Source organism: Podarcis pityusensis (genome assembly GCF_964106645.2).
Source record: "Podarcis pityusensis genome assembly, chromosome: 1".
Lineage (NCBI taxonomy): Eukaryota > Metazoa > Chordata > Lepidosauria > Squamata > Lacertidae > Podarcis > Podarcis pityusensis.
Window position 1 is genome coordinate 68,506,740 of NC_138028.1, and position 15,719 is coordinate 68,522,458.

The 15,719-nt window shown below is 38.2% G+C and overlaps 1 protein-coding gene across 2 annotated transcripts in view; it reads left to right on the top strand.

The window, feature by feature from the left end:
- GALNT18 (polypeptide N-acetylgalactosaminyltransferase 18) overlaps nucleotides 1-15,719 on the top strand; it is a 369,938-nt gene that overhangs the window by 227,400 nt on the left and 126,819 nt on the right. For both annotated transcript variants that reach the window (XM_081013763.1, XM_081013762.1), the window contains exon 3: nucleotides 14,023-14,189. In XM_081013763.1, coding sequence (XP_080869889.1) covers nucleotides 14,023-14,189 — 167 coding nt within the window. The remainder of the gene's footprint in view (nucleotides 1-14,022; nucleotides 14,190-15,719) is intronic.

Below are 15,719 nucleotides of genomic sequence, written 5' to 3' on the forward strand. Positions count from 1 at the left end.
GTGTTGGGAATGGAAAAGAGTGAGCAGAGTATATGGTAAATTCCCAGGGAGGATGCATTGAATAAAGGGGCCATCAAAAAGCTGCAGAAACATGGTTCTCAGCTATGATTACCTTTGCATTGGAAATGCAATGCAATATTGAATGAAAGCTCTTTGGCAAGGCAAACTAAAATAGTTCTCTGCTCCTCTTGGGCTTGCTATAAGTACCTGTTGGCTAGAATAGTATCCAGGAGGCTCTGACTTTTATCCTTGCTCAGAAAATCCAAACTCTGCACCCAACAAGCCAACATATGTGATATGAATGTATTTAAATGAATAGGAACATAGGAAGCTACCAGATACCAAATCAGACCATTGGTCCATAGCGCTCACCATTGTCCACAGTGACTAGCAAAGGTTTTCCAGGATGTTTTAAGTAGGGCTCCTTCTTACCCTTTACTGGAGATACTCTGCTGCTGAGCTCTGGCTCTTGGAAATGAAGCAAAATTTGCTCTATGGCCTTTCTGTTTGCTAAGAATCCCACACTTGTATTGCAGATCCAGCACCAGTAGTATAATATCTAATCTCTCATGTAAATATGTGTTAGAGATTAAAAAAAAAAAAATGTCGGGGAAGGAGGTGTCTGTTAGAAAAATGGATGTGTGTGTGTGTACTCCAACACTGTGGAAGGTAGAACACACAGCCTTCAGAGAACTTTATTTTGTTTTAAACAAATGATCTTTATATAAAAAACAGACTATCATTTATGCTCTGCAATTAATAATAATAATAATAATTTCATTTCCATACCGCTTTATATTTTTAAGAAGCATTAAAACATCAAATAAAACAAACCAGAATAAAATATTACTGAATAAAGTCACATGTAAAGTATACATTCAAAGCAACATAATTAACAGGAAACTAAAATATTATCTTAGAAATCACAAATGCAGCCTAGGATACAAAGGTATATGGGTGGGTATAATCTTATTGCTGTGGGTTTGAGCCCCACGTTGGGCAAAAGATTCCTTCATGGCAAGGGGTTAAGGGGGTTGCATAGATGTATATGAATGGGGTATGGCTGTGGCTGTGGCCATTTCCAAGACTGTTATGTGCTCCACGGAAGGTTCCCCATGAAGGAATGCAGTTCTGGTGTTAACAGGCTTCCACACCTACACTCAAGTCCCCATATCATAGCATTTTTATTATGAACCATTGGCCTACCAAAATGTCTGCACTGAACAACAATATTAAACAAGATATCTTTTAAAAACATCAGCCCATTAAAATCAGTCCATTCTGCTTTAGTCCACTTATGTATCTGTGTGTCAACATGGCATTTTTAGAATAATTTTACCTATTTTCAAATGGCTGTTATTTGATCAGAAGCATTTTGATTGTGGGTGTCAATATTTACTGATTAAAAATATTGTCTCATTAAGACAACATATGTTTGAAAAAACTGGATTATTTGTAGACTGGTGTTTCACAGAAAGTGAGGCAAATGTTGAAGGCAGAAGCAACATATAAGAGAGTGACAAGGGTTTTAGCTCTGTTCTGTTCTAGTGTTTTAAAAACTAATATCAAAATGAGGAAGAATATAGGAATTTGATTGATATAGGAATTTGATTGATATAGAAATTTGATTGATATAGAAATTTGATTGAGTACCTGCTCTAAAGAAACACTCTCCTATAATCTGAAAAAAGAATGATATGCAAACAAGAACCATGCAGTATATGTATCTATGTTTGTATGTATTTGTACTTATTGATATTTTCAGTTAGGTGTAGACAAAGCTAGCAGATAGCTAGCAAAGAGATAATAAGCCCTTGGAATACTGTAGCTATCATTAGCCCCTTCCCTTTCTTTTGGAGAGATCCTGCTACTCTTTTTCTTAACAGTGAGGGATAAAAGGCCACCTATGAAGTTGTAATCTGCCAGACATACTTATGCAAATATTATCTGTTTCTTTGGCTATCATAGACAAACAGCTTAGGGATTTGTGTTCCTCCTCTCCCCCCTCAAGTCAAAGAGTGCTCCTGTAACTTCAATAGTAGATTGTAGATAGAAAATGAGTTTATTAGGGTGGACGAAAAATGTTTTATGTAAGCTGGCCTGTAGTCTTTCCAATAACAAGGTTTCAGAAACCAGAGAACCATAAAATTAGGGGGAAAGCATAGAAGAGTGTCTAGTTCTGCCTTCATCTATAGACAAATTGTCTTCACTTAAACTATTTCAAACCAAAGCCTGTCCAATTTCGTTTTTAAAAAAGAAGGGGGAAGGAAATTATACAACTACCCTGGGTATCATATTTTATTATCACCCATTTTACTTAGGAAGAAGAAATTTTTGTATATTCAACCTTAACTTGCTTCTCCACGACTTATTTCTTTCTGTCCATCTTACAATGACCCTGCTACATCATTCTCCTCCTACTTTACAGCATCCTTTCAAATATTTTAAGCTGCTGTCATGTTTGCTCATAATATTCTGTCAAAGCTACATGCTCCCAGTTCCTTACAGCATATATCAGATATTACCTTTGTCCATCTTCTCTGAAATTTTGAGCTTCTTATATCTTCCTAAAAATGCATTATAAAATGGACATAATCCAGTTTAGTGGAGGATTAAACTGTCTTCAGTAGACAAGTATACCTATTCTTACACACAGTGTTTCTCCCCCCCCCCAAAATGGATTTTACTTCACACACTTCACAGTTGTTGGTTTCTATTTAGAGTGTGATTACCGTAAGTAAAACCTCAGCTTTCCTTAATTATGAATTTATATGTAGTTTCATTTGTTTTCCCCTCACACTTTTCATTCCAAGATAAGTAGTTTATAGCACATGTCACATTAAAAATTATATTGCAGCAATGTACGCTTCTTCCACTTAAACATTGGACAAATGTGTTTATTAGATTATTAAGATCAACTTCCCAAATACACGTAAGAATCTTGTATGTACAGAAGTAGGCTTCTATTCATATATTTCCAACTAGATGGGGATCTGTGACATAAATGGTGGCTGCACACAAGGGGCTGGTTTGTTGTTACTCTGTATGTTCCCTTATTCCCTTTGCATGTGAGGGGAGGAGTTATCAATCTTCCGTTTGTTTATAGGAATAAATAGAGGGGTTTTTTTTTGCTGTGTCCTATCAGATTCTGATTTGATAAAGTGGCTTGTTCACAAAGTGGTTTGGACAAATGGCTGTTTGTTGAGCTCAGATGCAGCAACAAACTATAGTTTGCTGTTACATCTAAACTAGACTATGGCATCTACTTAAGCTAGCAGCTATGGGCATTATGAGCCTTGCTTTTTAAGAAAATGGCCACACTTAGAGCACAGAGTGGGATGTTTGGAAAGAATAAGATGTATGATTATTTGTTTGTTGGGTTTCTTTCTTTTTGCACTGTATATCACACATATTAGCTACAATCTTGCCCGCATGTTTTTTTAGAAAGTCTAGCTGTCTAGAAAGCCCAAAGTGCATTTTAAGAATAATGAATGATTTACCCTTCTGAAGCATCGTATCTTCATTTTATAATGAACACACACACAGAGATGCAGAATTTATATGACCATATCTTGACTTAAGCAACTGAGATTTGCTCATACATGAATTCCCTGGCTCCTCCCTTCATGATGTGAACACAGTGGCGTAGCGTGGGGGGTGCAGGGGGTGCCAGCCGCACCGGGCGCAACATCTGGGGGGGCGCTCGCACTCGCAGCTCTCTGCCCCTACCTGGCTCACTCACTCTCTCTCACTGCAGTGCTGGCTGTGCGAATCCGATCCGAGCCGCTGGGTTGCCACCCACTGTGGAGGGGATGGGTGCCAGGCGTGCGGTGCGGAGAGAGAGCGAGGGACTATCTGGGGGAGGGACAGTGCAGCGGCCGCCCAGCGCAGCGCTGAGCGCGGGAGAGAACCACACCAGACCAGACCAGGCAGCAGCAAGAAGAAGCTGGCAGCGGCGGCAGGTTAGGGGTTAGGGGGCGCAAATTACTTGCCTTGCCCCGGGTTAGGGGGCGCAAATTACTTGCCTTGCACCGGGTGCTGACAACCCACGCTACGCCGCTGTGTGAACAATAAAGTCAGGAAGTTTCTAGTTAATAATAGTTTCAGGATTTGAAAGCATGATTTAATATCCTGGCTTGCTGCTAAGCTGGTAACCAGAGTTTCTCAGTTTAGCGAAAACAGGAAACAACAATCAGGTAGAGACTTCTGGTTTAATCTCATCTCATGCAAAGGGAGAAGTAAAGATTCTGTATGTGTGCATAAAACACTCATATCTTGGCTTATTAAGAGGAGATTTGATTGTTGAAATCAGGCCACTGTGATTTATTGTCAGTTAACAAACCAGGATAATAAAGCTTGGGGGGGGGGGGGGAACGCAGAGATGAAATGGGTGGCATGTGAGTGTTTGGTCCCAAAACAAAGACTTGTATTTATATCTACACCCAAACATAATATTTCCTACTTTAGAATTATGGAGGGTGCCTGCCTACACACTCATGAAAGGTCAATATTTTCCCCACATGAACCTTCAATAAGTTCTTCTCTCCTTCATATAGATCAATAAAACTGAGTTTATTGAGGCTGTAAACTCCCAATTTCTTTGATCATATAATTTCTTCACACTGAGAACATTCTTGTTCTCAACCTTCAAGGAAGAATGTTAACATTTAAGTGACAAAAATTAATTTTGATGGTTTAATGTTTCTTCTTCTGGGTTCTACTTTATTAAAGACAATAAGAAATCAGCAAGCTATAATTAAATCTATCCTGCAGAAGTTTTAAATGCCCAAGAACTCATTATTACTCTGACCTTTTATCTTAGGAACCAGCCTGCGCTTGTTTGATGCTTTTTATTTTTTCTCCTTGTAGAATAATGTGGTCTTTTTAATAATCTGAACATTATACTTACAAATATTGCTTTTTATATGCCTATATTGACACATTGAGTCAAATTTAATTCCTGCTCCTTAGTTACTAGGGATAAAGCGTGTTCTCCTTCATGGAGAGCACGTGTTGCAGTTGGGGCCGCCAGGACACTCCAAAGTTGGGGGGCGGGCTAATTGATCGTTGGTCACTGATGCGATTGGGGCTTCCCTTGTTGTTGGGAAGAAGTTAATGTTGCCATTTATTGATTGACAGCCAGAAATACTAAAACTCCTTGCACGAGGCTAGGGCTTCCTCTTTTCGCCCGTGCATCGGATTGCCCGTCCCTCCCTCCCTAGAATAGGGTTGTTCGCTTTGACCTTGCTATGCCTGTCATGGGGTCGTCTGCTTTGGAGCGGGGGCCTGGTAGGAATTTTGTCCATCTGGCTGATTGGCTGGGGCCATTTGGTTTTTGCCTACCGCATAGCAAATCGTCACAACTTGTAAGGTTCGCGGTTAGGCATTGGTTTATGGTTTGGTTGGTTGAGGGGCATGGATTGGCTGTGCCTGCCCCTCTAATGCTGCTGCTGCAAGGGATTCCGTTAAAGGAATTGGGAGCTAACTATTGCTTGTCCACTCTGTCAAGGGGGCTCGGGCCATATCAATGAGCTCCTGGTTGCATTTGGGGTGAGGGCAGGTTCCCTGCTCCGCGTAACCCCCAAGTGTATTCTCCTATTCTGACTTTCGCATTGTGCGGAATGTCAGTCTGTCCCCCATGGTGGGGGCAGATAGTCGCAACCAATGCCTACGCAACCACTCACAAATTTGTATTTTAATAAAGTTGTGGCCAAAATTATGCCAAAAATCTTAAACAAAAATTTCTGTGTGATGTGTGAGTTATTGGGGTGGACCTGGGGACCTCGGCACGCAAAAAGGTCAGTTAATTTTGATTCTCTCAGCTTCTCTTTTTCTTCCATGTTTCTGCAGCAATTTTCATATATATATTTTTAAAAAAGCTCACCCTCAAAATTCATCAGCATTTTAATGCAAATTTCTCCCAATAAACAGTTTTAACTAATGTACACATTTTTGCAAGTGATTTCTCCCAATAGAATGCATTTTTGTATGTTATTTTAATGAATATATTCATTTTAATGCATGCTTTCTAATACATGCATTTGTAAGCATTGCTTGATTGGAGAAGTTGCATTGGAAAATTCAAATAAGTGCAAATTTCCAAGGATGTCTGTGTTTTGGTCCTCTTGTTGTTTTGGAAAGTGTCAATTAGTTAAATTCACCTTTAAATGCAAACTGAATTTAATTCCTTCACCATTTCTATTAGTTATTAAGCTATATGTGATCTGGTTATCTTATCTGATTCATGGAATGTTTTTTACGAGTATACAAATATTAAAATTAAACAAACCGACAATATAATATTCATGCAACTTTAAGCTCTTTGCAGAGAATTAAACATTAATAAAGGGAGTATTTACACAGCAGTAGTTGCTCTCCTATGGGCTTCATTGAATAGCATAGACAGTTTATGCAGCATGTTGAACTGTTATAGAAGGAAGTATTTAAATCACAGTAATTTATCCCAAGTTTAAGTTATTGTAATGTAATGCAGATAGTTCCTTCAGTGCTCAACTAAAAAAAACCTGTAGATATGAAGAAATCATATATCCAGTGACACCTAATCCCTAGTACTCAGGTAATTTCACCAGCTTGTTAACTCACTGTACTTTGCCACCAATATAATGGAGGCATTCTATCATAAAGATTTGAAACATAGAGCTGCAATTGATTGCTGTGCTCTCTGTGTTTTGATGGCTATCAGTACTTTACTTCTGGTTCCAGACTGTAATTAATATGTTGGCCAAAGGAATGTCTGCATTCCATGGGACTTATTCCCAGCCTCTCAAGTAAATATGCATACATCAATGTAACATATAATTGAGGGCCAAATTAGTTGGAATTCATGCAATTAGCAATTGCATGGATTTTTTTTTAAAAAATAACTATATCGCCGTCTATATTATATGTGTCTGCCTATCTTATAAGTGCGTCATAATATTGATTTGAATTTGTGGGAACAATTGTGGAAAACAAATTTAAAATTCACTGCTAATTATGCGTTAAAAGAGAACTACTTAAAAAAGATTCATAGGTGGTGTTTGACACCAAGTAAACTAGCCAAAATGTTTAGAGCAAAAAGTGACCTAAGTTGGAAGTGCAAAGAAACAGCCGGCACATTTTACCATTCATGGTGGTCTTGTAGAATAAAAGAATTTTGGGGGACAGTGTATAACGAACTTTAAGAAATGTTTAGAGGAACGTTTTCCAAATACCCATGAGAAGAATGGCACCTTAAGATATTAGAATATAAATAATTTGGCAGCATGACAAATAGATTAAGAAATAAAGATGCTAATAATTTAAAAGAGGACTGGACATTATAGATTAAAGAAAATAGATTAAGAAATAAAGATACAAGGTAGGATACTGTAAGGTAATGAAAACAACTTAGTAGAGTAAGAAAACATAGCTGAAAAGATAGTAGATAGGAAACCAGGGAAACAGTGGGAGTAAAAGTTAAGGTTTATAAGAGTCAAATAAATTGGAGAAATAAGTTATATTCATATATAGATGTCTTATATTTATGTTATTTCTCTTTCTTATTATCCTATGTATGACTGTAACAGTATGCATTGATGACATGATAAAACAGAAAAGCAATTTTTTTAAAAAAGTGTGTTATATTAAAACTACTGAAGTTATCCATACATTATTAGCTAAATCAGAATTATAAAGAAAGATGTATTAAAAAATCAGCAGATAGCAATTTATCTAGCAATTTATAAACATTTAGAAGAACCACCGTCTTTCTAAGAAACTTTATAAGAAATTTCTAAGAAGCATCTTTTAGTAAAGCACAAATGCCTTATATAAAGGTAAATAGCAGGGGAAAGGAACCCAGTCCATATTTGGCCCTTGGGAAAAGGGGGCCGTCCCTTGCTAAGGCTCCAGTTTGGATCATGGTCCCCACACATTCTTTTTGGGTTGGAATAAAAGCTCCCATTTGTGTTAATGAGAGCTTTTCTTCCAGTACACAGAACAGCTCTTCCCAGCCCCGGTAGCACCCTTGCCTCAGTTCTGTTTACTTTTTCTTCCTCTTCTTTGGCGATCACTTGTAGCTGAGTAAGATTGTCTTCCATAAAATGGTTTTAACAATGAGTCCATAAGTGACTGTGGAGGTCAATTCTGGATCCACACGTCCTTCCACAGTGGGGACATTGGTTTCCGGGCGGGAGTTGATCACGGTGTGGATTTGCCAAGCATGCCTTCCTCTTAGCATGTTTCTCCCTTGCATCCTGAGTTTGAGTGTCTTCAAAGCCCATGACACCTTTGGTAAAGGCTGTTCTCCAATTAGAACTGTCGCAGGCCAGTGTTTCCCAGTTGTCAGTGTTTATATCACATTTTTTTAAGATTTGCCTTGAGACAGTCTTTAAACTTCTTTTGTTGACCACCAGCATTACGCTTTCCATTTTTAAGTTCAGAATAGAGTAGTTGCTTTGGAAGACAATGATCAGACATCCGCACAACATGACCAGTCCAGCGAAGTTGATGTTGAAGAATCATTGCTTCAACACTGGTGATCCTTGCTTCTTCCAGTACACTGAAATTAGTTCGCCTGTCTTCCCAAGTGATGTGTAAAATTTTTTGGAGACACCATTGATGGAATCTTTTGAGGAGTTGGAGATGGCGTTTATAAGTGGTCCATGTTTCACAAGCATATAGTAAGGTTGGTAGTATAATAGCTTTGTAAACAAGCATTTTGGTTTCCCTGCGAATGTCCTGGTCCTCAAACACTCTGCACTTCAATCGGGAGAAAGCCGCACTCGCAGAGCTAAGACGATGCTGGATTTCGGCATCAATGTTGGCCCTTGTGGAAAGATAACTTCCTAGGTAGAAGAAGTGATCAACATTTTCTAATGTTACACCGTTGAGTTGGATTTGTGGCGCTGCAGAGGGGTTATTTTGTACTTGTTGGTGCAACACTTTGGTTTTTTGGATGTTGAGTGATAGGCCAAGCTTTTCGTAAGCTTCTGCAAAGATATTTAGGATGGTTTGGAGGTTATCCTCTGAGTGTGTGTACACTACATTGTCATCAGCAAACTGAGTAGAAATCATATTACTTTTTAAAAGCAATCAACGCAATTGCTAATTTGCAAGAATGACTTACTTAGTTTTGCCTTGCAATTCTTGGCTGTACCCTTCTTCCTCCTTTTAAAAATGTATTGAGCTCTAACACTATGTTTTATAGAAAACAAGTTGATGAAATCGCCTTTCAAAATTGTATCTATTTATTCCTCTGAAAGTCCTGCTTGCTATGGAGCACACTTGCCTCTACAAATATACCCGGAGGAAGGCGGGTGTTCTTGTGCTGGCATTGTCATTTCTCCACTTGAAGTGGCCTCACATGTCCAAACATCAACTATAGTTGGGACGGCATGCTCTCTACAAGTAGTTTGTGTATAATGGCAGCTCTCAATCCACCTCCAGGTCTGCATTGACTAGCTTCTCTGAAGGTGCAAGACCAAAGCTACAGGGGACAGCAGTCAGGTGCAGATGCCAAGAAATCAGTATCAAGTCCCAGCTGATAGCAGTTGGATAGATATTACAGGAGGTGAGAAGTGTGAGTCTTCCTCTGATTTTCTTCTAACCCCACTGCCCCACTCCTGCTTTGAGCTTTTGGCTGTCAAAAAGAGCCAAGAAGAGAAGCAAGGTTGAAGGTATGCAGACTTTTTTCCACAACGCACGCTGTCTGGGTAGTATCTACAGTTCCAAAACCATATCTAGGAACAAGTGCAACCCTTGTTTCTGTGTCTCAGAAAGGACATTTCCCTGGGGAACATGACACAATTGAATTACTGGATTTATAATAGTTTGATCATGCCCTGAACTCCTTTGGAGGCTTCTGTGTGGGGAGGCAGATTTCTAAAGAAATGCAATGCATAATTCAATTTATTTGTGATGCAACTAAATTTGAAAGCAGATTACCAAGGATAAATAATATGGAAGAATGATTCCTCATTATCTTAAGTGAGCTCCACGCTGCTTACTAAACTTCCATTATAAGGGGAGAAAACTGCAATGGTCCTCCTTTGTGACCATCCTCAGCAAATGTTGTCTACTTAGAAATGCTTTCTCAGAGAATTACCAAGCCCCTTTCTATTTACTGCCTGCTGTGCTTGAAAGAGAGCATTTGTAGCATATTTTACCTGTGCTGTATGTAGTTTTCCGGTGACTATGACAACAGATACTTCAGTTCCGCATTCTTTTATTAATTCTAATCTAGCTTGACCACTAGACATGGGCTATGTTTTGTTTTAGATATTGATATGAACAAATGACCAACATTATGATGGAAGCTTTGCATGTACAGACCTGTTATTCAGATCCTTATTTTGGTGATGTCAAATAAAGTACGGGTGATCAACATGCTGCCTTTGATATTACATATGAACAAATGCCTTCAGTCAGGTGGGGGGGAATCGGTGATGCTTAAAATATATGTTGGTCTTGTATTATGGCTAAGTTGGAAAAATGAACTTTGTTTAAAGTGTACATACTTTCCCTTCAGATGTTCTGCACTTGACCCTTGATACTTTCTCCCATTTTGAAACACTTTCTCACTTGGTCTTCACTGACAATTACTTTCTAGATTAGTGGGTCCTAATTGGTGTTCCACAGATCCCAGGGGGTCCACATAACCCACCAGGCAGTCCATGGCACATAATCCATCAACATTTTCTTTTGTCGGGGGGCCACTAGGGGGCGCATTGGAAGATGGCTGACAATACCATCTCTCCGACCCACACAGGGTAATTAAGAGGCTGTTATGGGAGTAGGCAGCCTCCCTTGTTGCCCCAAGGAAATGGGGAACACTGCCCTTGCCTGCTGTGCCCATAAATCACCCCCTAATTCGAAAGAAGGGGGTGAGGGCCCTAGGCAGAATGCCCCCGTGTGGACCTCGGCTCTCCTGGACGCTGTCTCTGATCGCACACTAGTTGCAGCAATTTGGAATAATTAATTACAAAAGAAGCAAATGCACATATTTCAAGTGAAGGAGGGGAGTGAAGTCTGCTAATTTAAGTGACCTCTGCGAAAGAAGACGACGGGCTGGAGAAACAGGAATATTTTACGATGAAGATAACCAGAGGCGGGGTATTATGACAACGGGGCTGAATGGGGGGGGGGGAAACCTTTTTTACTTTCCTTCTATGTGATTTACAAGAACCCCTCCTCATTAGAACCGTCGGTTGAACTGACCCAAGCAGGATGATTAAGGTCTGTGTGGAGATAAACGTTAACCAAAAGTATGCTTTATGGAGACCAAGAAGCAATAAGAGCTTTTGGGAATGGCGCAGCAATTAATTCGGAGTCGCCATCTTGCCAAAGGATTTATAGCCAGGAGGAAGAATGGACTTGTTTTCAGACTGCATTCCTAGTGAATCTCCTCAGAGGTTTTGAGAAAGGAGGCAGATTGGTGAAGATTAATGACGCTAAGACTGTTTTGATGTATGGAAGTGATGTTATATGGAAAACGTCTGGATATGGCTACTGGATAAAAAAAAAAATATCCACGCAGGATTACAAACTGTTCTAACCAGCTTGCGGAGACTATCAGAGGTCACAAAGAGAAAGGAAAAATATATGAAAATAACAACAAGAGATGTGGAAAAATAATAAGAAAGGACTGGATAGTACTGTGAATATCATAAGGTTAGATTTGTGGACATTAAAACAGCAGTAAGAAGCAAGAAGCTGATGGAAGCAAAGGCCCAGAAAAAACTCAATATGGAGGCTAAATGGCCGAAGTATTGGGAAATTTTGGAACAAGAGGGTGACAGATTAAAATTACAGAGTTTTGAAAAATTAAAAAATAGAGTGCGAGATTGGCTCCATTATTATCAAATAATGGAGGCATATAATCAGGATAAAAAACTAGGTTTTCAGGTGGAAAAATCAAAGCTGGAAACAGAATTGTTAGACCCTAAAGTTAAAAATTTGTCAAGAATGTATAACTTGCTGTTGAAATGGAATACTCAGGATGAAATGGTGAAATCTGCTATGATTAAATGGGCACAGGATGTTGGACATAATATTATGATGGCTGACTGGGAACAGTTATGGACCACGGGCATGAAGTTTACGGCATGCATGCCTTAAAAGAGAATTTAATGAAAATGATTTACAGGTGGTACATGACACCAGTCAAGCTTGCAAAAATTTATCATTTGCCCGATAATAAATGTTGGAAATGTAATGAAATTGAAGGTACATTCTTTCACCTTTGGTGGACATGCCCAAAGATTAAGGCATTCTGGGAGATGATCTATAATGAAATGAAAAAGGTATTTAAATATACCTTTTTAAAGAAACCAGAGGCCTTTCTCCTGGGCATGGTGGGCCAATTGGTGCCAAAGAAGGACAGAGTCTTTTTCATGTATGCCACAACAGCAGCAAGAATACTCATCGCTAAGACTGGAAGACACAAGACCTACCTACCAGGGAAAAATGGCAGATGAAGCTGATGGATTACATGGAATTGGCGGAAATGACTGGCAGAATCCGAGACCAGGGAGAAGAGTCGGTGGAAGAAGATTGGAAAAAATTTAAAGTATATTTACAGAAATATTCTAAAATTAATGAATGTTAGAAGGATGCTGGATAGGAGCTATATGACTCTAGTAGAAATATTATAAAGAATTAAGTATGAAATAGATCGACATTGGGTAAAAGTGTAAATTTAAGGTTAAATTGCGTTAAGATAAATTATGGAACTAAATTTGAGAAAGAGGGAAAGGACTTGCTGGAATAATTAATTGAACTAGAATACAAAAAAGGAGGTGTGAGGAAGTCGAGGAAATAAGCAAATGAAAGATAAGGATATGAAAATACGGGGTTCTTTTTATTTTTGTTTATTCTTTTTTGGGTTTTTTAAATGCTGTTTTTTCTTCTTTTCCTTTTTTGTATTGTTGATGTTTTGTATTATTTTTGTTTCTGAGGTTTTGTAATTGTTTGTTGCTTGTATTCTTCTTTTGTTCCTTTTTTCTTTTCTTTGCAATGTTTAAACTTTAATAAATATCTTACAAACAAACAAACAAACAAAAGAAGCAAGAAGTTGATTGGATCACTTTGGAACTTGAAATATGGGTACCCCCAACAAAAATTTAAAATTCGGCTGTGTAATTTGGAATTTATGTAATTTGGTTTGATTTGATGTGATTGGTCGGTTAATAAAAATTATTCTTAAAAAAACCCAAACATTTTCTTTTGTCATCCCTATTATGGTAACTCATCAACTTGAAAGTAATTTCCAGAAGTAACCTTTAACTCTCTTCTATCAACAGTTAATCAATGTAAGCTTTAAAAACCGATAATTAAAATTAGCCATAATTCTAACATGTTAAGGGTGAGATAAACTGTGACACTAAAATGGATAAATTTATGAAATCTAAATTAAAGTACAGTGGTACCTCGGGTTACAGATGCTTCAGGTTACAGACGCTTCAGGTTACAGACTCCGCTAACCCAGAAATAGTACCTCGGGTTAAGAACTTTGCTTCAGGATGAGAACAGAAATCGTGCAGCGGCAGCGGGAGGCCCCATTAGCTAATGTGGTACCTCAGGTTAAGAACAGTTTCAGGTTAAGAACGGACCTCCAGAATGAATTAAGTTCTTAACCCGAGGTACCTCTGTATGTGTATTTGGTATTATAGGGAAATGTGGGAAATGAATATTTCAAAAATTCATTCACAGAGTATACCACCGGTCTTCATGGAAACAATTTTCTCCTGTTCATATGAAATATCCTTGATTATTCAACATATCTAAGACCATTCCTGTGTCCCTCTATCAAATGTCAAAGAATACGCTCACTCAAGAAATTCAGTGGATAGATGTCTCTCCATATGTTGAACTGAATTTTTCTAGGTAGCAAATTCAGAAGTTCCATGTAATTCCTAGCTAATGCAAATAATGAAAAATAAAGGCCATGACCAAGGACTGTACCAACCAGAAGGGATGAACTTATGGCTTCTACATTTCATTTGAGAAATTGACAGTGCATTCTTTTTCTTTGTTTCAAAGGTGCAAGAACCTCACATTTCCAGACAGTCTTCCTGAGGTCAGCATTGTTTTCATATTTGTGAATGAAGCTCTCTCAGTGATTCTGCGTTCCATTCATTCTGCTATCGACAGGACTCCTGCTCATTTGCTCAAAGAGATTATTTTAGTTGATGACAACAGTAATAATGGTGAGTAGCATGCACCAAAAGGATGAGGTCTTACCCTGTGTTCAGTTGCAATCGTTATGCTTGATTATAACATGGCCATTCTGTTTTGAACGAAAAACTCCCAGTGGCAAGAACAGAGAATCTGAGGATGGGCATCTTTTTGAAACATTTAAAGACTTTTCTACTCAAGCTTGCTTTGGCCACTACATGGGAGGTGTCATAGGGAACACAAATAGTCAAACTCTCCTCTTTCCCAGTGCCTTTCTACTTGCACCTGAAAGTATCCATTTTTTGACATTTTGGTTATTTAAGAATTACCACAAGACTGTTTTGCTACCTGAGAACCTGCTTTACTCATTGAGAATTTACTTTGGTTTACACCTAGGATGTGAAACCTGTGGCCTTCTATATGTATGCTGTTGTACTCCAGCCCCCATCAGCCCCAGCCAGCATGGTCAGGGATGTTGAGAGTTGTAGTCCCACTACATCTGGAAGCTCACAGGTTCCTCCATCCCTGCTTTACCCCCTTCAAGTAGTTTACACTCTTGTTTTATTGAATTTTAATGTTCCTCACACTGGGAACAACAAAGAGCCAATTATAAATAATTTAAATAAAGATTTATTCTGTGGCTACCACATTGGCTACCACATTATTTGAAGATGTTTTATATGTGTTGGAAAACATGCTCAGGGCAAGCTAAGAATATAGGACTACCTTCTATCTTATGAACCTCCCTAAATATTAACAGGCAAAGGTAAGGTGGATGGTGACTAGAGATGGGGGGCCTTTTTGGTTGTGCTACACAACTTTGAAATTCTCTCGCCAGAAAGTTGCCAAGTCTGTTGCCTTTCAGTTCCACTTGAATTCTTTCAAAATGCCCTGGCATTGGAGATATTTTCAATCTGTCTGTTTTTAGTTTTTATGCTGTTACAAATCTAGCTGTTCTTCTGAGTTTTTGTTTGTTATCAGTTTTTATTTTTGATTGTTTAAGCTTATTTTTAAGCAACTGGAATGTAGATGTGGCATCTCAATAACTGTCTAAATAGTTAATAATGGTCTGGTTTGCCTGTTGCTTTGTGGCTAGAAGGCAAAGCTGGCAAAGTTTCAGGAAGACTTCTGGGACTTCCTTCCTCATAGCCAGGTTAATTATCATTATTCATTCATTTCTATTAATTTCATATCATTCTGTTTTTAAGGGGGGAAAATCAAAGTGGTTTACAACACATTAGAATATCAAGTAAAACAATCCAGAATAAAATGTTCCTGGAGAAAATCAAATACAAAGTATACATTCAAAGCAACATAATTAACAAGAAACTAAAATATTATCTTAAAGAATTCAGAATAAAACATTACGAAGGAGGTCAGATACAGAATGCATGTTTAACTTAGCAAAGATAACAAAATTTTTTAAAAAAACATTTGTATATATTTAAATATTGAAAATGCATAAATAGAAATTAAAAAAACGATTTCAAAGGAAAACCTTACTAAAGGAAGTCAGGTATAAAATGCACATTTAATACAGCACAATTAACAAGAGATTAAAA